At 35.7% G+C, this 25,765-nt stretch overlaps 4 protein-coding genes across 5 annotated transcripts; 2 read left to right on the forward strand and 2 right to left on the reverse strand.

Annotated features, from left to right (window-relative positions):
• The first annotated feature begins 340 nt into the window (after positions 1-340).
• On the forward strand, positions 341-5,094 carry LOC136782007 (homeobox-like protein HDP1). Of its 2 annotated transcripts, none has more exons than XM_066741103.1 (3): positions 341-406; positions 556-1,069; positions 2,599-5,094. In XM_066741103.1, exons 2-3 carry the CDS (start codon positions 947-949, stop codon positions 4,321-4,323), a joined length of 1,848 nt encoding a protein of 615 aa, XP_066597200.1. In that variant the 5' UTR covers positions 341-406; positions 556-946; the 3' UTR covers positions 4,324-5,094. The 2 variants fall into 2 exon arrangements, with proteins under 2 accessions (XP_066597200.1, XP_066597201.1); XM_066741104.1 differs by having other exon boundaries at positions 382-406; positions 561-1,069.
• A 911-nt stretch (positions 5,095-6,005) lies between these two features.
• On the forward strand, positions 6,006-13,122 carry LOC136782181 (centrosomal protein of 162 kDa). Its single transcript, XM_066741414.1, has 6 exons — positions 6,006-6,135; positions 6,278-6,559; positions 6,641-6,737; positions 6,818-10,350; positions 10,422-10,583; positions 10,656-13,122. The coding sequence occupies exons 1-6, from the start codon at positions 6,097-6,099 to the stop codon at positions 10,869-10,871; spliced, it is 4,329 nt and encodes a 1,442-aa protein (XP_066597511.1). The 5' UTR covers positions 6,006-6,096; the 3' UTR covers positions 10,872-13,122.
• Positions 13,123-13,292: 170 nt separating this feature from the next.
• LOC136782182 (trichohyalin) lies at positions 13,293-15,991 on the reverse strand. Its single transcript, XM_066741415.1, has 4 exons — positions 15,922-15,991; positions 15,672-15,836; positions 13,725-15,605; positions 13,293-13,645 (listed from the first exon to the last, which is right to left on the reverse strand). The coding sequence occupies exons 2-4, from the start codon at positions 15,833-15,835 to the stop codon at positions 13,606-13,608; spliced, it is 2,085 nt and encodes a 694-aa protein (XP_066597512.1). The 5' UTR covers position 15,836; positions 15,922-15,991; the 3' UTR covers positions 13,293-13,605.
• A 288-nt stretch (positions 15,992-16,279) lies between these two features.
• Positions 16,280-25,486, reverse strand: LOC136782063 (MOXD1 homolog 1-like). The gene is made up of 10 exons (XM_066741213.1): positions 24,051-25,486; positions 19,964-20,116; positions 19,026-19,199; positions 18,866-18,958; positions 18,548-18,737; positions 18,196-18,461; positions 17,706-18,124; positions 17,421-17,620; positions 17,179-17,309; positions 16,280-17,105 (listed from the first exon to the last, which is right to left on the reverse strand). Exons 1-10 carry the CDS (start codon positions 25,137-25,139, stop codon positions 16,950-16,952), a joined length of 2,871 nt encoding a protein of 956 aa, XP_066597310.1. The 5' UTR covers positions 25,140-25,486; the 3' UTR covers positions 16,280-16,949.
• Positions 25,487-25,765: the final 279 nt, after the last annotated feature.

Genomic DNA, 25,765 nt, shown 5'->3' on the forward strand with positions numbered 1-25,765 from the left:
TACTGAAAAGTGAAGAAAAAAAATTACTAATGCAAAATTAAATCAATGTGAAAAGTTAAAATAAATATAATATAAAAAAATATTACATTTTTAGTTACGTAGTTAGCATGTATGAAATATATATATATAAAGGAATTCAAAAGTAATCTGATAAACCTGCAAGCTTGGTTTAGAGATTTTTCATAATATTATAATATCGCAATGAAAATGTGTAATTGTCGTGTATATGTATGTGAGAAAAAAGTGGGAGCACTGGAGCTCTAATCACATTTGCCGATAGATATCATTGCAGAAAGTTAGTGTAAATTAGAGGGAGCTAGTAGTATGAGTTTGTCATCTTCCCAAACAATCTCAATCAGTCTTAATTCTCATAGGTCTCATTGAAAAGCAGGCGACAAACATTTCGGTGAGCTGTAGTTGTAATTTTTTCTTTTGTATAATGTCAATTAAGCAGAGTTCTGAAATCAATATTGGTCAGAAGGGGGGAGAAGGATAGACAAATTGTGTTTTTCGAGAGCTGGGTGACAGTAGTAAGTGTATAATAAGTAGATATAGTACAGGTTCGTGGTGGGAAAGAAAGGAGTCTCACACTCGACAGGGTAAAGATCAAAGGCAAGTTACTACACTGATGAAGGTAGATTTTTCGTCTGCTGGTATGTGATTTTCTGCGTTACCAGCCCTTGGCTACCTGATGCGGATTAAAGTACAAGCAAGCAAGACTGAGCACTACAGACTTTTGTACTTTGAGTGTTTTGAGCGCAAACTCGTACAAGCTACGGTTTATCGTGTCACGGAGCGGGCGGGAATCACATATACGACACGCATACACTACTAGTGTGTACATAATTCGGAAGAGAAACTGGAGTTTCGTATTGGACAGCGTTCGACACACTCGCTTCTCTCTATTCCATTGAATCTTCTATTTCGCTTCTAGTAAGCAAAGATCATGGAGACGCTTGAAACCAGCCGCGTGTGTCGACTCTGCGGCAAACAGTCGGGCATTTCCATCAATATATTCGACAAGAACGAAAATCATGTCAAGAAGATCAACGTTATGCTGCCTATCGTGGTATGTGAATTTTCGCAATCTACACACCTACTTTCTTTCACATCATGTTTGCCTCCTCTTTTTTCTTCTTGTCCCCTCTCTATCTTTCTTCCATCTCCTTCCATACACACCCTTCGTTTCTCCTCACTCTCTCTCTCTCGATCTGCTCTATCCTTTATCTACCACTATATATGTATTGTGACCTCTCACTTCTCCTCTTTCCCACCTTTTCTCCTTTCATCTGTTGTGTCATCATATTTTTTTCGCATGCTATTTCTCTAATAAAATAACATATCAATATCCATATTTTGGGTATACATTGATTCAAATGTTTTCCTGTGTAATATTGATTTACTTAAATATTTTATTAATGTACACACATAATATATATATTTATTTTTTCATTTTAGTGCACTCTCTTTAGGAATCAGTGAAATTTCAAATTGGGTCAAAGTTTTTTCTTCAATGTAATATACTACTTTTAAAAGCACTCTGCTTTACTCTCTCCGGGTCGAATGGCTACTATAAGGATAATTAATGTATTTATAACACACGGGAATACGCCAGCCGTAAAACTGGCGGGAAAACCTCAAGCAACCGATAACAATTGACCATTGATTTTCCAAGTATAGAATCTATTTTCTTCCTGCTGAAAATGGTCGTCTCTTTTTAGGCGTCTTCATTCGTTTACTAATTTAGATTTTGTTTTTTGGCAGACAAAAAATAAATGACTAGAGTAAATATAATTTTTAACAAATCGTGCTTTTCCAGCTTGCCTTTGAAGAGAGTCCTGAAACATTTAAAAGTGACCCAAGTGGCAGAGACAGACATTAGTCTGACGAATAACTGTCACACACACTAACGGTTGTTACTATACATCCTGTTTAATCCGTGTCTCTCTTTTATACGTTTTAACGTTTGATTTATTAAATCTAGACTATTAATTTAATTCAATCGATTCTAATAACTTTTAGAAGTTAATTAAAATACGCAAATTCCAAGAAAAAATAATCTGCATTGAATAAAAATATCCTTTCGTTCTATTTAAAGCAAATCACAGAAAACTTTTACTTTCTCAATTATATACATTATCGAGAGTAAAACCGAAGAAAACATCTAAAGATTGCCGAGAATGTGGTTCTCGCCTGACACAATGCACACTTGCATCACTTAGTTCTTCTCTCTCATACTTTTTACCGTAGCCAAGCTTGCATCTTACTAAATCTCCTTATCGCAAATATGCAATTTAATTATATTCGCGACTGTTACATATCATTTAAAAAAAAAAGCGATTCAACGTTAAAATTACTTGAAAACAATACTTTCAGTATCTTTAAATAATATATTTTTAAGCTTATCAACTTTTCCATTACCACGATTTCCGGTTAAGCTATTACATCTTAACGTGTTTATGTAAAAATTTTTCGCTGAATAACAAAAAATACATATTTTTCTAAGATAAAAATTTACTTAAATAAAATTTAATTTCTTCATAAATTTCTTCAAAAGACTGTTACAATAAAATACTAATTTTTCTATAACTTCTACAGGTACACGAGATGGACCTACTGCCGAAGCACATGTGTCATCGGTGCAGTTACAAACTGGAGGAATTTTACAAGTTCTACGTGGAATGTTTAAAAACGGACACCGACCTAAAGAACCAACTATCCTGGATGCGAAAAGAGGGTGGCCAAAAATCAACAGGAGTACCAATGGTTCAAATTGAAAATTTCAAACTCAAATTTGAGCCTCCGGATTACGATATATACGAGTTGGATCCTATCGAGGAAAATGTGAATTATATAAATTCTATGAGCTCGGTTTCTTCTCCTATAAAAAGGATAAAAAGAGAGCTTGGCGAGGGTATTGGGTATAACGCGTATGCCCATTGCCAATGCTACTGCAATAAAAAGGGTGAACGTGGGCTTTTGACCTCTGATAAGTACAACCAATCACCTGAGGTGCTGGAGGACACAGAAGAAATAAGCCTGGTCATTGTTAATAATAATAATAGCGTTAATAGTAATAATAATAGCAATAATAAGAGAAGTAGAAATCGAAGTGCGAATAGAAACCTCGAAAAGTCATCCATTTGCACGAGGTTGCGTACCAGAGAAATGACGAATCCTGCGGACAAAACAGGGACAAGTGTAAATAGCGAGGAGAGCGCGAGCTCTGTACAAATCCTTAAAATAAATCTTGATGAGCCCAAATTATCGAACGATGAACGAACTGAAGTATTATCTGTGATTTGCGAGTCACTGGCTGACGAGAATAAAGAACTGGCCGAAGTTGGTGATAATTCGACTGAAAACGATATTATCTGTTTGACCAATAAGATGCATGAATCTTCCCAGGTTCCCATAATTAGGAATCTCAGACCTAGGAAAGGTTCTATTGATTATATTGGTACAAAACGAAAAATCACAGTAGCCAAATCCGATGCTGAGAAAAGGTCAACGAACGTTGAGGATAAATTGGAGCGGCAAGAATCAATCGTTAGTATAGAAAATATTAAGACAGAAATGATAGATAAGGCGGAAGTACGCGTACTTAGGTCTAGGAGGTGTATCGTAAATCCTGTAGTAAAAAGGAGAAATGAATCCTTGGTTATGGTAAACGATAAATCCGTTCCACTTGAGGATTACAATGCAAAGAGAAGAAAAAGTGATGAATTTAGGTTATCCACGGTAAACGAAGAGTCCTTAGCTGATAAGAATAGAGTAGAAGTTACGCTTAAGAAGACTACGTTAGATCTCTTAAAAAATAGTGCCAGTGAGGATAAACAGATGGATTTTTTTGTTGTAAATAATGCTATACCGAAAGAAATTCTCACTGCTGTAAATAATAATTTATTGAATTTGAGCAAATCTAACCTTTCCAAGCATACCGAAAGCGTTGTTTTACTAGATCCATTGCAATCTTTAAATTCTTTAGCGGAGGAGAAGCTTAATTCTACTAGCGTAAAGCAGCCTTTAAATTCTGTGATTAAGAAGAAGTTAAAAACTAATGTAAAAAAAAATCCGCTGCAATGTACTATTGATTTTACGTCTACATATTTGAGGAATAATAAAGTTAAATCAATGAAACCCGTTGATGAGTCTATAAAAAGTGATGTGAATAATTGGCAAGTGGTTGTAGAAAGAACAGATTCGTCAAAAAAATTTCCTGGTAAGACGAAACTAATAGAATCCAGATACTTCTGTGAAAAGTGCAATTCGAATTTTAGGAACAATGAGTTGTATAGACTTCATGCATGCGAATTTGAATGATCTCAAACATTGCATTAAGCTTCTATCCTTGTAATGCGACCTACATTATTTGTCTTTCAGCGGACGTTTAGGATGGAAAATTCTGGGGCTCTTCTTCGCATTAACGGAAAATTAGAGGAGATACTTAATACAATGTCGAATAACTTGATTATTTTATTCGAAAAAGTTGTAAATTATGGTTTATTATTTATAATATGTGGATTTCAATTTCATATATTTATTTTCTTATTATATGAAATTCTCATGTTTTTGGAATTATAGCAATATACGCTTTAGATTTTAAGAAATCTAGTTATACGAGTTGTCTTCTAATAGATATACGGAAGTTTTAGCATTCGTATGAGCGATATTGTGATAAATACATATAAATTATTGTTAAATATTGATAACTTTGTATACACGCCACACACTTGGCAATCGATAGATATGGTGTACAGTGCTCCTTCAAATCAATATTACGGAAAACGGTGCCCTAGTTATTTACATTCATATCGGTATTTTTTATTTTACTGTTAAAATAACATATCTAAGCTTTATTAAACTCTACTTATTGTAACAAATCATAACAAGCAAATATGTAAATTGATATTATTTGTAATTCTATAAAAATAAGTTTGGCCATTTAGCTCAAGAATGAAAAAAGGCCTAGCTCCCTTTAGCTTACAAAAACATGGGCATCCCTGTTTGAGAATACAAAATATGTATTCTAATTAATTATTATACTGTTTATAATTTCATAATTAAACTAATATATTATTTTAACACAAAATATTTCGGTCTTAACAACTAAAAATTCTTTTATGCAATTCTATAGTTTTATCGATGCATTATTATTAAGTATATACAAGCATATAAATGTTTTATAAATGCTGAATTTTATTAGTTAAACTAAATACACACAGTTTTATTTGAAGAAAAAATAATGATGTTATAAAATTGAAAAGAAAACTTAGTTTTTATTATTATATTAAATATTTTTAAAAGAGGTATACGCTGAGCGACTATGTATAGATACACAAAAACCGGACTTTTACGCCTGCTAAATAATGAATTGTAGAGTCACATAGCTGTAAACTTCTCGAGCTAAGATTGTAAAAACCGTAACCCGATGGTTAATTTAGTTGGATTATTACTAATTATAAAAATATTCAAATTTTTGTATGGGATTGTGATTTCTTGGGGCCATTGTCAGATAAGTATATTGTTAAAAAATAAATTTGAAACCATTAGGATGTGAATACAATTACAGCCTTTGTAAATGTCAAATTTTCTCACGGTTAAATTACCTACAAAAATAAATTTGTTTCCATACGTAATTTTACAGTTTTATTTAAAACTCAACTTAATCTATGTAATCTATTCTTATCGTATATTTACCAGCTTCACATTTGTACGATACAAAAATAAAGTCTGATGTAATATAACAATCTGTTTGTATAAGAAATAAAGACATATTTCGCTCTACTATTGTATTATAATTTTTATATAGTTTTATACGCGCGCGCGCAGGTTTCTTCAGAAGGCGCACTAGGAAAATTTAAAATTGTTTCTACCGGACAAGGTAGGCCGGAATGGGGCCGGATAGTGGCGAATGGTGGCGAGGCGAATAGCCCAGGTGGCGCTGTAATGTTTAGCTACTTAGGCCTTAGCTACAGCGATCAAATGAATTCCAAATAACAAACAAACTGAAGATAAATGTCAAGATTTCTAAAATAAAATAATGTCTACTTTAAACTATAGTGATAAATAATTTATTAGTAATATTGTAATAAAATGTCTTTAATCGAGAGCAAATCTCCACTCATCGAGGACGTAAGTTTAATGATATTTACAATTAATGTTAAGCTTTGGATCAATTAAAATTCGTTCTTTACTCCTTGTACTTTATTTTATCTTATATATAAAATATTATTGAACAGTGATTTAAATATTTTGTTTGGTTAATCCTTCATAGATAATGTCTACTGAAGATGACACTTTAGGATCATCGATAAGCTTGTGCATAAGTGAGAATTCTATACAGATTAAAGAGAAACTTAAACCTAAGATGATTAAAGAAGTTGATGCAGCCTCTACTGAACGTAATTTAGAAGAAAAATGGTGGTTAAAAAAGCCAGAGGTATCTTTAGCAGTTTCAACGGGTAAACTTGCAGAAACTGTCAAACATTTAACAGCTCCTTCACCTGATGTAAGCTCTTCGATGAAAGAATTTCTTGAAAAAGAAAATTTGTGCAAGGTATTTTGAATACATTGATTAGTTTCAAACAATAATTTTTATTGAGTACCTTTATATCTTTTTGCCTGTTATCAATTATAGCATAATAAAAGCGAAGGAGAGATAAAAGATAAGGATGATACTTTATGTGATGTACTTGCTTCAGCAGCTTTTGATAAATTTCCATCAGACTTTGAAAGTAACTAATACAATTAGGAAGCTAAATTATGTATTACTCTCTGTCAAAGTTAAATGAATCAATTATACATTTTTTTATAGATGCCACTGATGAGGATATTGGAAGTATTTTTGAAGAAATGAACAAAATTGCTGGAGCATTAAGTTCTAACTCTGCCTATGATCAAATAAAATCAGCAGACTCTTCCAAACACCCAATGGAAGAAGAAAAATCTGTGGAAGAGCTGTTGGAAGAAGCTGAGAGACTTGTAAAGAAAAACTGCAATAGCTTATCTAAAAGTGGATCAAAATCTGATACTCTGGCTGCTGATGATAATCAACAATATTCAGGAAGTATAGATAGAGCTAAACAGCTCGAAGCTGATATATTTCAGTTGATAGAAAATGAAGTCCATAAAGAAACAGAAAAGATTCGAAGAAGTCCAAGAAATGAGAAGCGAAGAGACTCTAGTCCCAATGTAGAGATAGTATTTGAAAACATTAACAGTGGATTAATGCCTCCTAAATCACTTAAGTTACAAAGAAAAAAGTTTGAGGACCAAAAAGTGGAGATTTCTAGCAGTTCAGATTTAGATGATCCAATTGAAAAACATTCTAAATCGGAAGATTTGAAAACTTCCAATAAATCAGATTCTGATAAGGAGAGCATACAAAAAGAGATTATTGACGTGGATAAAGACTTTTTTGAAAATTTATTGAAAAATTCCAAGGAAAAAGCAGAGTGTGGAATGTCTGGTAGTTCCAGTTTTGATCAAGAAGATTTTTCGCATTTCCTGAAATTATTACAAGGCCAAAGTGATAAGAAAGAATATGAATCGAAAGAATCCAATTCAGTTATGGACTTTCTTCTAAAACCAATAGAATCCACTGTAGAGAAGATGCTGAATGAAGGTAAAACACCTGAATTTCCAGAAAAAGAAATATCAGAAATACTTAGTAGAGAATTAGAGACTTCTAAAACACCCAAACATGAACATAAATTGGCTAATACTGATTCAAATAAAAGCAATGATGATTCCAAGAAAGTAGAAGGCTTTGCAGAAAGTTCGCATAAAATGCCCGGGAAAGATGCCTCAAAAAAGTCTGATAGAAATAATTCTGGCTCATCAAGAAGTGGAACCAATTTCAATGTTACTAGAGTCAATTCAAAGATCGAACTGTATACGGTTGATCTTACTCCACGCTTGGAATTATTTGCAGATGAAATACCAAAACTTTTAGCCGAGAAATCCATTGAGAATTCTGAGAAAAACACAAATGCATTGGAGGGAATATCTAATTTATCACAGATGACTAGTGATAATAAAAAATTAGCAAAAACAAAAAATATTGACAAGAAATGCGCTGATCCTCGAAAGACAAGAACCATTACACCTAAAGTACAACGTCTTGATATGATTGATAAGAAGGCAAAATTAAAAGATATCCAAATTGGAAAATCCAAGAGCTCTGATCAAATTTGTAAAGCTCCTGCTAGTTTAAAGAATTCTTTGGAGAGTATTAAATCAGCAAGATCAGCAGAAATTCCTAAAAGATTACCGAAGGTGCCACCTAAGCCTAAAGTACAGTCAAAATTATTTAATAAATATGCACCAAAAACAAAGATCCCTTTGAAGCCACAAGGGGATACTCGCAAAACAGGGTCGACTTCAAGTTTACCATTGACTTGCAATGGTGTTCATGCAAAGTCTCCAGACAACATCACTAGAAATATTATGGCAAGTGGTGATAGTAAATATAGCATGACAAAAATTAATTGGGAGATACTTTGTCAAGAGGAAAGGCACAGAAATTCTTTACTGAAGCAACAATTAGAATCTGAAGTGAAAATATACAAGAGTCAAATAGAGAATATGAGAGTTTCCTTTGAAGAGGAGCTATTTGCTCTAAAAAAACAAAATATTATATTAAAGGCGAAAATGGATGAAATCTCTTTGAATGATAAGCGAATCGAATTGGAACCTAGGAAGAATGATACAAAAATAATATTACTGGAAAAAGAGCTAGAAAAACAGGAAAGCATGATTTCTGCCTATAAAACTGAAAATATAAAATTAATGCAGGAGACCAAACGTATGCAAGAAGATATAAAAAATATGCAAAGTAAGCATCGAAGCGTCATATCGAATACCGATGAGAATCAACGATGGACCGAACGTATAAAAGACTTAGAAGAGGAAAATTTAAAGCTTAATCTAGAGATATCCAAACTGAAGCAAAAAAATACTGATTATACTCTGAAAAATGATGATCTCTCCCAGCAAAATGATTTACTGGCCGACGAATTGGCAATATTTAAAGATCAGCTTATAACGAAAAATAATTTTATTACAGAACGTCTACAAGCCATGACGACCACTGAAATGGAATTAAAGAAACAAATAGAAGAATTGACTGTTAAACTCAGTTCTAAAACTGAGCAATTAAGAATAACTAAATTGGAACTTGAAAAGATACAACAAACTAATTTACCATTGGAAAAGGAGTTGCTAGAATCTAGGGTAAAGGAAAGTAATCTACAAGAGAAGCTCCAGTTAGCCAAAAGTCACGTAGAGAGAGAAAAGCAGCTGTCTCAAAAGTTAAAGGATCAAGTTATCGTTGATAATAAAAGAATAATGGACCTCAATAGGCAAGTACGTGAGATGGAACGAATTTTAAAGAGGAAGAATCCAGATTCTGTCTCAGCACTAATCCTTACTGCAAATTCTGAACAGGAAAGGGTTGGAGTTGAGAAAGTGAAACTACTCGAGGAAAGAATTGTATACCTAGAGAATGAAATAAAATCAAATGAAGAAATAGCACAGCAGAAGCTTCTTGATTTCCAAAATAAATTCTCAGAAGTGAAAGAAAAATATACAGATCAAATTGCAGATTTAGAATCAAAACTTTTACTAACTAGTAAAAAAGAACGGAAAGTTTGCAACAATGTGTTCACCCAAACAGCTCTTGGAAGGTTTGAAAGCAAGAGTGTACAAACTAATAAAATCGAGGAGAAGCCTATGGAGTATAAAGATGAAAGGAAAGATCAGAAGAAAGCTTTTAAGCAGAGTATCAAAGAAGATGCTCATTTGATTGCTACAATACGTGGCTTGAAACTAGAACTTGCCAATAAGGAAAAAACTATTTTAAAAGTTAGTAAAGAATTCCAGGATTTGCAAAAGACAACTAAAAAATTGCAAAAAGAGAGAGAAAAGTTTCTGAATGAAAAGAAAATGTATAAAAATGGAGATTTGGAAAGAACTAAATCTTTAACTAATTCAGAAACTAGATTGTTAGGCTCGAAAGGAACAGAAGGCAATGATCCAAATTCCAATGTTTATCAAAATGGTCACATGTCAGATCCTACTATTCATAAGCTGTCAAACTCGAATCATAAGATATATGACCCATTGCAATACACGGATGATCGTGATTCTACCTTGAATAAAAGATTGACAGAAGAAAACGGGATACTGAAAGAGGAATTAAATAAAATGAATAAGGATTTTATGGCTTTGAAAAATAAAAGATTGCATGACTTGAATCTTCTTCAAGAAGAGCACGAAAGAGAAATGGCAAATTTAGTAAAGGAGTATAGTATTAACTACGGTGATTCGAAAACAGTGAAATTGCAGGTTTGTAATATTTCACGAGAAGTTTATGTTTAAATAATTGAGGGGGGATTGTAATTCTTTAATTTTTTCAGGGACAGCTGAATACACAGGTAGCGATAATATCACATTTAAAACAGCAGATAGAAAACTTGAGAGATTACAAAGAAAAGGCAGTGGTGTTTAAAGCAGAACGGGATCATTTAGAAAATAAAGTTAAAGCACTAAATGAGAAAGTGAAATATTTATCAGCGCCGGTTTGTAATGAAATTTTAATACTACTAAATGAATAAGCATTGTTATGTGAACATGAAAACTTTATTGTGCAGGGATCTGAACAGTTGCAGTTACTGCAGGATAAGATTACGATACTCCAGCAGCGTCACGAAAGTCGTGAAATGACTTTGCAGAACTTGGTACGTGATTTGTTGAGGAGTAGGACCCAATGTAAAGACTGCAAAGGTGAAAAGCGTCAGCTTTGCTACTTCCGTCAAGAATTGGATCATATTTTGCAAATGCTGCAAGAATTTGCAAATATTCACTAATATTGATAATGCGCTTTCAGACTTTTAATACGTATAATATTTGACCAGTAATATAAACGCTTTAGAATAATGTGGTCATTCAAAAGATCTTTCGGAATTAAATACGAAAAGAAAATATAATTAGCATTATATATACGAATGTGAAAGAAGCACTTGTTTCTGGTCAATATCCTATAGAATAATTCGTAAGTCGGACTTACTGTGAATTTACTGATTTACATTTACAAATAAATTACACCGAACATACGCTTGAAATATCATCTAAATTGCCAATAGAGATCAACGCCAAACAATCAATAATATAACTATAACTGATCTAATCTCATTTACTACTTGCAAAAATGTATCTTTTTTAAATATTTCCGAACAGGATGCCAAATCCATTTTCATAAACAGTTTGATAGTATGTATAGCGTAACACTAAAACGAAAAATGGAGATAAAAGGCGGGTATTTAGGAATATTGAAAGATTGACTTTTAGGCGTTTCTTGAATAATGTGATAACTATATTCTAGTATAAATGGTCCATGATTTAATAATACTAATTTAAGACGGATATCGCTAAGCATAAGTGCAAATCCTGTACATACTTTTATCAACTCAGAACATTTGCGACATAATCACATAGTTATTAATTTTTAGACATAATCTTGAATTTAATAACTAAGAATTCAGCTTTTATTACTTAGTGCAAATTAGAAGAGGCATTGTGAAAAAAATTGATATTACTGTACTGCCAAAAGATATTAATGAAATGGTAACGAGTGCAGACGAATCTAATCGTTGCACGAAAAGCGGAAAGATCAAGTTTACTTAGTAGTAGCCTATTTAAATGTAAAATAACTACTAATCGATTAAATTATTACCTATATTTATCTAGACAACAGTACAATTTGTTTATGAAAATAATTAAATTATTTGACTTTTCTATTTTCATGACTGATTACTTGTTAATTAAATACCACAATAAGAGCATCCATAGTTTTAAGGTAATATTTTAATAGATGCATTACAAACTATTTCATTGATACATAACACAAATCAATTTAAACAAAATAAGCTAATGTTTCTTCTAATAAGACAGGAAGCAAATAGTATTAGACTAAAGTCTTTCTAAGTTATAGACATCATTCACTGAAGTAGCTGAATTAGAGAATTCGCCTGTAATTAAAAGTGTTACTTTATGCATTTTGGCAATTTTATACGATAGAAATTTATGTAATGCTTTGTCTTCGTAATCAACGAATCTCTCTTTAACTCTATCATGTGTATAACACTCTTAAGTACAAAATAATTTACTTACTCATATTAATAAGACTATGCACGAATCGTTTATGAAGATAGAACAGATCTTTGTAACTTTGATATGTAACGCACAAATGGACATTTATATCCTAAATAGTTAAGCATTATTTATTTTTTACATTTTCCATTTCAACCATTTTTGATGATTGATACGTTTTATGAAAAATGATCTGTTCTACGAATATTAGTTTCTACATTAAGTGTTCTTCCCTATTTAATTTTGTATAATTATTTATTTAGCTTTATAGCTAATATAGATTGTATTCTTCCATTCTTCTATAATATGTTTGTCTATTAACTTATTCCAAGCATTTAAGTATTATTTAATTTCGAACTGTTAATATAAGCCTGCAACCCCTCAAGTACAAATAATTTAAACAAATTAATATTAGCATTTGTATATACTATATCATTATTTATAATTAAGTTAATCACTCTTAAGTGGTTCGGTCAATAATTTGTTTCGAGTGAGACCTTGCGAGAAAACTGTCTTATGAGCTATGAAAAGATCGCATTATCTTCAAATCATTGCGTTTAATTGTTGAATAGAGAATTATCCAGCTCAAAGTAGGATTTGTAAGAAGTTTTTGAGATTTTGACTTTCCTATCGAAACCGATCTTATTGCCGGTCCGTGTAATTCTGCAATATGCATTTATCAAAAACTTTAGTTGCAGCACTGCGTAGTACGCCTGAGGCTAGTATCAAAATCTCAACGTCCAAGATTCACAAATGTGTGGGCTACTCTTGCCAAATGCATTTACTGCAATATCGAAATATAGTATCTTTATAATGTTAAAAAGGTTTCTCAGAGTTATTCATAAATTATTTTTGTATGATACGAGCATAATTTAAGCGTGCCTCCAAACCAAAGTATCGAGGAAACATTTCCATATAATACAATTAAGATATGCCAGCAAATGGCAAGTTATTCAATATTTGTAGAAAACCACCGTGTGAAATAAATAATTATTTGTAAAAATAAAGAAATAAAGCAACTTTCAAGAAAGAATTAAGTTACAACTTTTATTTTAAAACCAGATAATAAATATGCATAGCTATTTTGTATTTGAATCTTTATTTGATTTTATAATATCAATTGAAACATCAATCTACACATCATAAATTTAAATTATAATTTTCTTTTAACACACAATATCTAGCTCATCTAAAATATGTTTACCACTTTAAAATAGAGAACGGCTTTGAGAATTATAATGCCTGTACATTTATATACTACATTTGCCATTGTTGACTGATCTATCCGTTATATATATATATATATATATATATATATATTAGCAAGAGATACGAATAACGTTTATATATATTTTATAAGTGTTGTTAATAGCAACAAAGCGCAGGTCCTTTGATGTAGCCATTTGTAGTCTTATGTGTGTACATTTTTATACATTTAATACTTTTCTCAATTTATCCAGAAATTATTCGGCGAACTCGGTACATCGCACCACTAAAAATAAAGAGAGAGTAAAAATAGTAAAATACAAGCCTTTAGTATAATTTCAAAAAATAGTAAAATATATTCTTACCTAGAAAAGAATCCTTTGCTTTTAAAAATAGAAGTTGCATAGACAGCACAGAGCGAAAGTACCAAACCTTGCTTTGCCAAATTAAATAATAACGTATCTTTCATCGACATTTCCTTCAAGGGAAGGAAACCATGATTTGTTTTTAGCATTTTAAAACTATCCCTCGATTGTCCTGTGCGAGAATCCTTATCAACAGAGGTTTCTTTCATTATAGATCTATTCGCAAGTTTTTGTTCAACTCGGTGTTTTTGATTTTCAATCTCTCCACGTTGCTCCAATCTGTGTTGTGAAATATGAGGTAGATAATTTTCTCGTTCACGTTGGACCTGAATGCTTCTTCTTCCTGAAGATCGCAGGTTACTTGTGACACGATCTTTGTGATGACGGTTCTCTGTAGAACGACTTAATCGAATTTCTCTCAAGCCCTCGTCCAGACGATGATTCATGGATCTAATTATCTTAGCACGATCCTCACTCTCCTCGGAGGATTTAACAACCTTTCTTCCAGAGTTTTTCTTACCTTCCAAGGAACGAACTTGTCGACGTTCCATTCTAATAAGATTTTCTCGTCGATCATAAGGTTTTCTTTCTGTGGCTCGATTATCCTGACGATTTTCTCGTAAGTCATTTGTACTAAAGCGATTTTCTCGGTTTTCTAATGACTTCAGCTCCCTAACTCGATTAGCTTGACGATTTTCTCGGTCCTCCGTGGATCGGAGAAAATTAAATCGGTTATCCTGACGATTATCTTGCAAACGATTCATTTTAACGCGATTTTCACGTTCTTGCGAAGATCGACTCATTATCAGGCGATTTTCACGACGTTTGGAAGATCGGAGATCCTTAAATCGATTATCCTGACGATTTTCCTGTGAACGCATCATTCTAACACGATTTTCCCGCTCCTCCGAAGATCGGAGATCTCTAACTCGGTTATTCTCAAGAACTTCTCGTGAACGATTCATTCTAATGCGGTTTTCTCGTTCTTCCGTAGATCGTAAATTCCTAACTCGATTATCCCGACGATTTTCCTGAGATCGAGTAACTCTAAGACGATTTTCAAGCCTCTCATTCGAAGATAGAAGGCTTCTGGATCGATCCTCCTGACGATTTTCTCGCGAACGATTTATTCTAACGCGGTTTTCTCGTTCCTCCATAGATCGCAGATCCCTAACTCGATTATCCTGACGATTTTCCTGAGATCGAATCATTCTAACTCGATTCTCCCGCTCTTCTGTAGATCGTAGATCCCTAATTCGATTATCCTGACGATTTTCCTGAGATCGAATCATTCTAACTCGATTTTCCCGCTCTTCTGTAGATCGCAGGCCCCTAACTCGATTATCGTGACGATTTTCCTGAGATCGAATCATTCTAACACGATTTTCTCGTATACGATTTATTCTAACACGGTTTTCCTGCTCCTCCATAGATCGTAGATCTCTAACTCGATTTTCCTGACCATTTTCCTTTGAGCGAATCATTTTTACACTTTCATCCCTCCTCTCAACAGATCTGAGTTGTCTCGTTCTATCATTCTCCCTTCGCTCCATTGTTCGAACACTGTCAATGCGTCTATTGTCTTGCCGATTTTCTACAAAACGACTCAGCCTTCTACGACTATCTTGAATTCCTCTCACACGTTCATTCAGACGTCGTGACATGGATCGAATAGAGCTATCTCGATCTACGGATCTATCGATCATTGCTCTATTATTTTCCCTTCGTTCCAAAATTCCAGCATTTCGACCATCCGAAGATAAGGCTCCTATTGGTCGATTTTTCACATTAGAGAAGCGTCGATCATTAGTTCGGATCATTTCTAGATCCGAGGCAAAAGACGCTTTTTCAAAGCTTTGTAAATTAGGACAAGCATCCATTCTGCAAAAATAAATCAGGAGAAAATTACGTTGAATTTATAAGAATAAATATTATATAAAAATTTACTCGTGAGGGGCTCGATGCTCCAGTTCCGGTCCAGCCAAGCTTCCGGCGTGTCCTTCTCGATCCCGAGACACCAAACCAAGAGTCAAACATGCCAGAGATACTATTAACAAACCTATATACTGCCAAGATCGTACAGGCAGTACTACATGCCTAGTACGTCTCATTCTGAAACAAATTATATTCAATAATTAGTTAGAGTTACAAATACAAAAATCGTTGATTTTAAAAAATAAGGTTTTATCTTAGTTACCTTATGAAACGAGTGGTTTGTACAAAGAGAGATCTTTACTGGAAGAGTTCCAAAGAGATGCTGCTACCGGACGAACCAAAGGATCCAGTTTTATACCCTGAGGAGGGAGCCATAATTCGATACAAGTGCAATTTGTCCCTTATCAGTCGCAGCCATATGGGGCCCCGTGCGATGGTGCGCAAACTTGCCCATAAAACCGCGGAGGCGACTAATATCTCCAATGGAAAGATTAGAAAATCCTCCAGTGACTGACTAACCAACCGGAAAATAACGAAACGTTTTCGCTAGATTCTATTATATATAACCCTATCTCACTTTTTCCTATCTTAATAAATTCTTCTTTTTTGTGTATAAATCATCAATCATTTATTTCATCTACTATACAAAACACTCGTTACACACATCCTATAAGGATTACGACTTCTAAAAATGCCTTACTTGTGTAGAGTATATTTACATTTTTTTATATTATTTTATATTAATAATCTAGAGATTCGTTTCGTGTGTTGCTGCAGAAATTTTTTTGAAAATTTCGCATCGTATCGCTTTTTTGCCACGTTGAAAGTGTGTCACAACCAACTTGGGAGCTTAAATATCTATGGAACACCTTACGGGTGAACGAGGATATCAGATCTCGACCTATTTCGCATGGTCGATCTGAGTAAATTACAATAGAGTGCGAGGTTCTTTCCTAATAAATTAATCTTCGCCGATTTACATTTTACACTTTTGGGGAATGTACAGACAGCGAAATTGTCACTCGTGCAAGCTACATTCTTCAAACGCTTGCTTTTAAATCAAACGATATTCGATCAGCCGCTCAATCGTGATATTGTGCAATAGAGATAAAAAGCAAAAATGAGCAAATGCATTGCATGCATGAGCGCTTTTTTCGAACAATATTATCTTCTTCGACATTTACATATATTACAAAATTCTTAAGAATGATTTTGCAGCAATTTTTGTGTAAAATAATTCAGAAGAATGCAGCTGTACTTAATTCGCAATTTAAAGACTAGTCACCATTCTTAAAGGATGACAATCGACACTACAATAAGGATGATTAATTTTACAGTGCGAGGGACATTATCCTTGGAACCGGAAGTCAGTCTTTCAATGCTACAGTCCACTTCCTCGACCTCTGGTAGAGCAGTGTAGTTTGGAAAAGTTTGAATATCTGCTGGCTAAAGTTTAATTTAAATAATTATTGCATGTATAAATTGGTTAATATTCAATCTGAATGGATTTCTAACTCACCAGTGCAAGTTTGTCGTCCCTTTTTCTGCAAAATGTCATGTGTCTTCCATGATACAGACTTCTCTCTATCGACCTAGCCAAAAGCTCCTCCGTCCAGGGTAACAAAGACATATGCTCGGCCAAGGTCCGTCCTAAAAAGTTTTATTATTATTATACACAGTATACAACTTGGTTCTAAATTTATATTATTCTACGAAACAATAATTTGATAGTTGTAAAATAAAAATATAAGGGACTCTAACCACGAAACTCTTCAGGGTCCTCGATGATCAATCTCGTAAAGACATTATCATTTTCGCGTTCCTCAGTGTAATCTCGCATTGCTCTCAATGCTGATTCTGCCTCTCTGATAAGATCCTCATCGATTTCATCGTTGGGTCTCGTTGCTGGGTAAGCGGAAGATTGTTGTTGAGCCAACGATGGTGGTGCTATCGTATCGGTTCTACAAGTTTCACATAGTATAATATTTAATAGAAATAGAATTATATCGAGGAAAAAGAAAAATAAATGTAGAAAGTATCTTATACCCAGTAGACAAGAAGAGTTTTTCCAAATGTTCAACGGTAACACCCTTGAAGCTATAAACTCCAAGAGTCTTGAAGAGGTCTTTGACAGGTGTCATGCTGTAACAGGCTGCAAGTGGGGTCCTTGGATAATGAAGGACAAAGGCCAAACACATTTCCTGAGAAGCTGCGTAGCCTCCAAGAGTAGGCCTCGACCTATCCAAAGTACCATAAACACACTCAGCCACCAACTCGTCCCCTGGCAAAACTTTCACTTCATTCTCCAAAGTGTGCGACTGCTGATAATCAAAATCAAAGTGATTATCCTCCACAATTCGTGGTAGTTCTCTGCCCTGACGAATATGCTTGAGACTCAGACGACGTCCTGCTAAGTGTGAGTGAAGAACTACCGAAACGATGTTGATTCCATCATCTGGGAACATCTGGAACCAATCTGCATTTAATTGAAAATTCTTCCATTAATGAAAGAAGAATTTGAAAGTAGAAATTTTACAGTTTTAGTGCAATGTGGTGTACAGTATCCAGCAGTGGCATATTCTCTCTGTTTTGGTGGTACCATATGAAGAGGAGTTACAGCTACACCAGCAACTAAAATTCCAGCTTCTTGTTCACGCAAATTTGATGTCAGGTGCAATCTTACACCACTACTGTCGATCACTTGTTTCATATCTGGATTGTTGTAATGGACTTCCAGCATGTAATAAGATCCCTCTCGGTGCTCAGCAATGGGCATACCAACGTGTTCAGGTAACCACTCACCTTAAGAATTTAAATAATCAATTAATATATTTTTCTGATTAAATCATCAAAAATTAATATATACTATAGCAGTAAATAAAAAATACCTTTACTACCACGTGCCCAAGCAAGTACAGGCTGCAAACAAGAGTCCCACTCTCTAGGCATCGTGGGACTGTAGCAGAGGGCTCCCACAATCCTCGCGTGTTGTCCAAGAATCGGTGAGGTTGATGCACACTCGTAAAGAATCACGTGGTGTACCAGAGCCTCGTTTGCCTTTTCCACGAGTGGTGTATACTGAAAAAAAAGCCCTTTACTTTTAGCTCCTCTTTCTATGACGTCATTCACCCTTCATATATATTCCAATAACGTTCATCTACGTTCGTGAGGTACATACGAATACTTCTCTTTAAGAATGCACTCACCCCTATCATGTGATGTCTCTTGTTCAACAATTCCGTAGGTGCTTTGAATATTTTGCACCAATAAACCGTTTCCATATTCTCAAGCACTGTAAACTAAAAGAAAGAAAAAGAAGTATGAATTTTACAAATTAATAGCAATAGGTCCAGTGAATTCTCTTACCTGATTGAGTTTGATGTCCCAGTGTCTGGTCTGATGAATCTGTGTGGGTGGTGGATGTGGAGCAGGTGCCTTTAAACGCAAAGCCCTTCCGCCTCGTTTCTCACCGTGCCAGGCTGCTGTATTTAATTCAGGATCGGTGCCGTGCATCGCCCACAACACTCTAATGGTATCACCCTGCAATTGTATATATATTATGAGTATATATTACATATATAAAGAAATTTATCGTTGTAATTGGAGAATTATTTAGCAGCGGGGAAAAATCATGTTTAATGGATGATGGAATCGCAATGGATGGTTGTTTTTTTTTTTGTGAGAATGGAATGCCAAGGGGGGTAATTTCACGGGGGATTTTAAAAGGAAGCGCGAGGTAGTCGGCAGCGGGAGCTGAATCTATTCGAGCGAGTCCATAATTAAAACGCGGAGAAAATGGGTGTTGGGGCGTAGGTTATTGCGGTTTCGGATGAGCATGGGGGCCCAACGGGTTCCTTCGAATAGCATGCGAAGATTTACTGTACAGTCGGTGCTGTGTGTATGTACGACTGGGGGACGTGCGGAATTCAAGAGCGAGGAGAAGGAACCCCTGCGTGTCGATTTATGTCCGGTCCAAAAGGAGAAGAGCCTTTTTGCATTCAATTCTCTTATTTTTATTCTGATTCTTCTGCATATTTTCTTATTATTAAACGCAGCAGCCTAGCGAAGAATAGAAGGAATTCGCAATTTATTCACGAATGGTGATCCTGGTGGATTTAGAGTATGCTGGCTTTGAGAAAAGGTGACACTAAGTGTTATTGTCCTTTTGAAGTCCCAGGATTCTCGTGTTTTATGTTTAAGTTGAAAAAAGAAGGACCTTTATGTAATTAATTTTTTTACTCTTAATTTTTAAATTATAAACAAAAAGAAATCATGAAAAAAAAGAGAATTAATTTGCGTCTTACCGATAATTGATGATCCTGAGGATCGCAAGTGTGCCATTTTCGAGAAAAGGTCACACTCGTGTGAGTGTCGTTTTGAGATCCTCCTAAGATTTTAACGTCCTGCGATGCATCGGTTACAGGTGCCCCGTTCGATTCCTCGCTACCGTGGGAGTCCTGCAAAAAAATACACAATGTAGCAGATTGTATATATATATATACTACACATATATATTCTTATCTCCCGCGTCACGGCTGAATAATGATTTCTCGTCAGTTGTAACTGTCGGTGTTTCCTTTTTGCACGTGCTTGGAAAGCGCCACGCTTGCGAGGCATGACGGCAATGCTAATTATTTGGATTCATTACTCTACTGTGTGGCAGGAAGACGACTTCCTTTTTCACTCGTACTATATCGTGAGTCCAACGGACCCAAACCAAAGCGCCTTCGCGTGCCTTCTTCTCATCATGATTCATTGTCAGTGTCCAGCTTCATCTCAGTTTGCCAATTTTTATTCTACATTTTTTCACATCATTCCAGAGATGCTCTATCGTCAGAATCATCGTGTTTCAAAGTCTTTGGGAGTTTTGATTGGATCGAAACTATTCTCGATTTTGTGGGAAAATTCACGTGGTACTCATGTGAACCTTCTTGAACTTGCCTCGAGTTGTGTGAGCAGTATGAATCATGTATTATTTCTTTTTAGTAAACTTGTGGTATTTACAGTGATTTTTGTATGTTTTTGTCTGGAATAACTAGTGTAATTTGAATATATATAAAGATTTTTCAAAAATTGATATTATAAGATGCGTATATCTTAAAGACTTGATTAGATAGAGGTTATATATACTTAATTTTGTGTGGGAAACTTCACGTGAAACTCATGTGAACCTCCTTGAACTTGTGTTAGGTTATGAGTACGTTGTATGAATCCTAATTTTCTATATTAAACTTTTGTTATGCAGTGATTTCCAGATATTTTTTCTTTAATAAATAGTATAATTTGACTATATTCAGAGATTCCTTGAAAATTATCATTATAAGATACTTATATCCTGAGGACTTGATTAGATAGAGGTTACTCTGCATTTTGCGTGGGAAAATTTACGGGAAACTCCCGTGAAATTCCTAAAGCATTGGTAACATCTTAGAAAAAGCGAAACCTCTAAGAAAGAATTTCCCCTGTATCATAAACACAATAAAATAAAATCAAAAGTGTCTAAAAACTAAATTTTACTAACGGTGTAACCTTCAAAAATTACCCAAACTAACCTCACGGGAAAGTTCACACACGACTCCCGTGATCTCTCTTGAACTTTTGTAACGCGTTACGACTAGAAAATCCTTCCCGCTAATTGAGCAATCAAGCGTAGAACGCGCTTCGCTAAGAAAAAGCGAAGCTCGAAAGAAGACGGTTGAAAATTAATTCAGCGGATGTGACGTCACGGATCGGTAAGTACGCTTCCTCTGGGAGTTTTCACTCGTCCACCGCGGCGACGCTAAGCAACAACGCATCAGTACTCATCCGCTTCCCTCCTCAGCAATTATAGCTTCATACGCGGGAATTTAGCGGAGATATTTTGAAAATGGAGGAATTTTCAGTGGATACCTCGTGGCTGAGACTAATTGGCAGCTCTGCGTAGATGGTAGGAGGGGCTGCGTGAAGAAACCAGAGCTCCCGCTGCCGCTCTCTCAGTTTCAAACAACTTGATCCTTGGCGATCTGCTTTTTACAGTATTCTCCGCCTGGAGCGCTGTACCCTACTTTCCGAATAGTCTCAACAACCGCAGTTATCGTTCAAAAAACAAGAAAATTCCCTCTCTCACTCGAATCCACTTTAAAAGCCACATGCTCCACAAATTTTTCTCCTATCTTAATCACTCACCGATAATTCCCCTTGATTCTTCCAAATTTTACGGCACTTGCAGCTGTAACTTGCTTTCAAAAAGGTGTATACACACACATATATATATAAACGTTTGATTTGCTTTTGCAATGTACTTTATTCGGACCGGTTCCTTCTTCCCATACGAGAATCGTAAATCATACCTTGGATTATGTCGGTTTTGTAAACCTTCCCAAGTATTTTAATATACATATATATATTATAATGCATATACACATACACAAGCTACATCTAAAAGTTCCGGGGTCCTATCGAAAAAATTCTCATCGAAGATATTATGCGAGACTGACTTTGATTCGATTAATTGGCAATAATTAGCATCTGGGAGTAAATTGGAGGGGGTGGGACAAGGAGACGGGGGAGAGGGAGGGTTGTTAAGAACCAGTTTTTCGACCAAGTTTATTGGTGAATGAGCCGGCAGCGATATTGTTGCGAGAGCCTTGGGCAAGAAAACACGTGAGGGCCCCCCAGTGGGAAGGTGGAGTGGGGGAAGGGGGAAACGAAAAGGAAAGAAAAAAGCTTCCAAGTGGCGTGCAACGAAAAAGCCATGTTCGGGATAATGAGAAAAAAGTCCAGGCAAAATCGGCCTCTCAAAGAGACAAGGAGGAAGAACGTGGCCCAATCCTATCAATTCTGCTTTTCTACTCAACTGGATTCGCGCCCGATCAACGATATTATATACTGTATATATATATAGTATGTACTATGTATGTATACATATAGTTTTGCAGCTTCTCGCGTATAAATTGTCCTGGGCGTATATAAGAGGAGGAAAAAAACTCGTTAACGATATTCGAGGCGGCATGGCAGTCGTAATGGACATAAATTTAATTAAGACTAGGAATTCGGAGAAGCCGGGTCCTACCCTTTATTTCTCCCCTTGTCCTGTAAGCGGTCCTCACCTTCGCGACTCTTTCTCCCTTTTTTCACTTTTCTCTCGGTCCTGAAATTCCAATTAAAAAGCCTCGGCCCCTCTATCCTTCTCAGTGTCCCCCCACCTTTCTATCTCTCTCTCTCTCTCTCTCTCTCTCATTCTCTCCTTCCGCTCGTCTCATAGTTTCGCCGACTCACGAACGACCATTCCGCCGAATCGACGATACGATCGAACTGCCAGATAAAACAGTCTGACCTTATATAAACGATAGAAATGGAGATGTACCGGTCTCCCTCTTTCTTTCTCTCTGTCTTTCTCTTTGATTCCAGATAAGTATCGATCGCACCAACGAAAACACTGAATTTTAATGCTCCCAATATTCCAAAGGGATGGACGAAACATTGGCAGGAATTTTTGCCAGACTCAAAAACCCAGAAATACTCGACGAGAGAGAGAGAGAGAGGAAGTAAGATACTCGGTCGTTAGCAGAGATAATTAGCGGCTCTCGTTAATTCCAACCGATTGAGACCAACTCCAACTTGCTTGAAAAAAAAACACACGAATTCCTCTTGCGAATGATCTTCACCATTATCATCCTTCTCCTTGAATTTTGCAATGTTTATTTCTAGCTTTGCCAAAAGTTCGTACTAAAGAAACTTCAAATGAATCTGTACACGCTCCATCAATTTCATATATAACCTCAAAGCTGGGTCTGACAGGTTTCTATTGTACATATACTTTATTATGGAGATGCTGAAAAGATATAAATTCCTGTAGATTATCCCTAATTTGCATACTTATATATATACATACAGTAGATACGCTAAATAAACAGAGTTTATATTAATCATTGTACTTTTGTTCTCATTTCTTTCAACAATTTTCCCTTCTTTCTCTGCCAAAACAAACCTTCGAACCATCCTCGATAATTGTCTTCCCCGCGTCGGTTTGGAATTTCGAGGATTTTTCAGATTCCAATCGCAGCAGCTATAAACGTCTTTGAATGGCGTAAAAGAGTCGAGTTGCAGGTGTATTCGAAACCGAGCTGCGAAATCTGTAAGTTAATCTACACGAGAGCTGCTTAAACGGTTAGAGTTTCTATGTGCTCTGATTGGTGAATGCGAGGATACTGTATATATAAGATTCTTGTGTGAAACTGCGTTTAAGGAAAGATATTCTTCTTCGTTCTTTAAGGAAAATACTATAATTTCTCGCACTCCATTGTAGATGCAGATCAACTGATCTACTTGTTCGAATTATTTTTAAAGGTTATAAACATGTGTCGCAAACTTTTTGGCTACAATTGAAAAAAGAAACATTTTCAAACTTGCCAGTAAATTAACAGCGCCAGTGTGGTCGTCTATCCAAGCTAGCAGGATATCGGCACCCTTCATGTGACTCTTCTCGTTAAACCCTATGCCTACGTAACCTAGTGTCCTTGCAGTGACCTTGAACGTGACAATCTCTTCATCATTAGGATCCCACTCGAGAGCGACGGCTTCTGCATCGTCGAGCCATTCGAATCTGCTGAATTCAACATTTGCATCCCTCTTCGATCTCCCATCCTTTGTAAATTGTTCCTCGGAGATTTTCGTCCTGCGAAAATCCTTCGATGCTTTGTCCAAAGACGCTGAGTATTTTTTTGGTACACGAGCAATTTCCTTCGGTGTTTTTTTTAGGTTAGAAAATTCGGGACTCTCCAGCTTCATTCCCTCAATTACTTCCAAATTAGGATTTAATTCCTGTTTTTTATCCTGAACATTTATTGTTTTATTCGAGAAAGCGTTCGTTCTTTCGATCAATTCCAAATTAGAATTTAATTCCTGATTTTCATCCTGCAAATCCTCTCTTTTACCAGACGTAAGAACAAAAATACGTGAATTCTCAAGTAACTCCTTCGATTCGTCGTATTCGGTATGCAAAACTCGTTCGTCAACCGGAATCAATTGTTCTTTCCTCATTTCCGGTTCCAATTCCAGTTCCTCTGCTTTCTCGTTTTGATTTGAGTTCAAAGCGCCGATTGGAAAGTCTTCCTCGAGAAGCTCCCTCACCAACGTGGATTCCTCGATGTCAGGAATGATAGTGGTGTTGTTTTTGAGGACCTCGTAATGATCAGGGTTCAAGTTTTCCTCCCTGTCATTGGGAAAATCGAGGCCATCCTCTTTGTAAGGTACGTTGACTTTAGATTTTTGCCAGTCCTCATCAACCTCTAATTTTTGTCTTCTAAAAATACCAACTTTTAGCAGCGGTTCCACTAGACTTCTTCTATGCCTTGACGCCGGTTCCCTGGGATGATGATGTCTCGACCTGTAGGCATAAGTCTTCATGGCTTCATCCATGTGCTGGACGTAGAGATCCATGAGGTCGCATCGCGCCATCCAACAGAGGCCCAAAATCACCAATAATTTAATCGACTGCATTTTCCACTACTTCCCGATGGATCAGAAAACCATCTGTTTGCACTTCCTCTCTGATCTACTCGGGTTTCTTTGACGCCATTCAGATGGCTTACCGAGAATCCTCTCTATATTCTCATCTTTCCCCAACGATTTCCTTTCAACATCAATAGAACCACCCTTAAAATAAGAAAGAAAAAAACACACACACAGAGTTTTACTTATCACTTTTATTAACCGTCCATCACTTTTCCTGAGAAAAAAAATAAATCTTTAATTTAACATAGTTGTTTATTAAGATTTCTAAGAATGAAGCACACGACAGTGGAGTGTTGTATTAAAGACGTTGCGCGGACGACAGTTGCGCCGGGACTAATTTAAACACGACACGCGGCCTCTGGCTGAGTTGGTGTGTTCTGCTCGCCCCTGTCTTCTCTGCCCTGCCCTCTTCGGGCCCAGCAGATGCTTGCAGCTGCTTACCTGCTTCTTTAACTCCCCTCTCCATTCCCTTCTTCTTTCCTGCTTCAGGGCCCGCTCCAGGGCCGACCACACTTTTTTCACGGTCTCCCCCCAAAATCGATAGCTACGTTCATCGTCTTTCCATATTTGATATATTTTTTAATTTGCTAAAAGTATGTTCAAATGATGTG

Source organism: Prorops nasuta, unplaced genomic scaffold (assembly GCF_024137725.1).
Source record: "Prorops nasuta isolate Cenicafe-Biocafe unplaced genomic scaffold, Cenicafe_Pnas_1.2 PNAS00025, whole genome shotgun sequence".
Lineage (NCBI taxonomy): Eukaryota > Metazoa > Arthropoda > Insecta > Hymenoptera > Bethylidae > Prorops > Prorops nasuta.

What these genes read in the sequence shown, in the direction of transcription:
- LOC136782182 (XM_066741415.1), bottom strand. Translation starts at nt 15,835, where the DNA reads ATGAGACGTACTAGGCATGTAGTACTGCCTGTACGATCTTGGCAGTAT. An exon ending in GAGCATCGAGCCCCTCACGA is followed by an intron (nt 15,606 to 15,671) that starts GTAAATTTTTAT and finishes TTATTTTTGCAG; the next exon opens with AATGGATGCTTGTCCTAATT. An exon ending in AGCAAAGGATTCTTTTCTAG is followed by an intron (nt 13,646 to 13,724) that starts GTAAGAATATAT and finishes CTTTATTTTTAG; the next exon opens with TGGTGCGATGTACCGAGTTC.
- LOC136782063 (XM_066741213.1), bottom strand. Translation starts at nt 25,139, where the DNA reads ATGCAGTCGATTAAATTATTGGTGATTTTGGGCCTCTGTTGGATGGCG. An exon ending in CTGGCGCTGTTAATTTACTG is followed by an intron (nt 20,117 to 24,050) that starts GCAAGTTTGAAA and finishes ATTTTTTTGCAG; the next exon opens with GACTCCCACGGTAGCGAGGA. An exon ending in TTGGGCACGTGGTAGTAAAG is followed by an intron (nt 18,462 to 18,547) that starts GTATTTTTTATT and finishes TAAATTCTTAAG; the next exon opens with GTGAGTGGTTACCTGAACAC.
- LOC136782181 (XM_066741414.1), top strand. Translation starts at nt 6,097, where the DNA reads ATGTCTTTAATCGAGAGCAAATCTCCACTCATCGAGGAC. An exon ending in ATTTCCATCAGACTTTGAAA is followed by an intron (nt 6,738 to 6,817) that starts GTAACTAATACA and finishes ATTTTTTTATAG; the next exon opens with ATGCCACTGATGAGGATATT. An exon ending in CGAAAACAGTGAAATTGCAG is followed by an intron (nt 10,351 to 10,421) that starts GTTTGTAATATT and finishes TAATTTTTTCAG; the next exon opens with GGACAGCTGAATACACAGGT.
- LOC136782007 (XM_066741103.1), top strand. Translation starts at nt 947, where the DNA reads ATGGAGACGCTTGAAACCAGCCGCGTGTGTCGACTCTGCGGCAAACAG. An exon ending in ACGTTATGCTGCCTATCGTG is followed by an intron (nt 1,070 to 2,598) that starts GTATGTGAATTT and finishes TAACTTCTACAG; the next exon opens with GTACACGAGATGGACCTACT.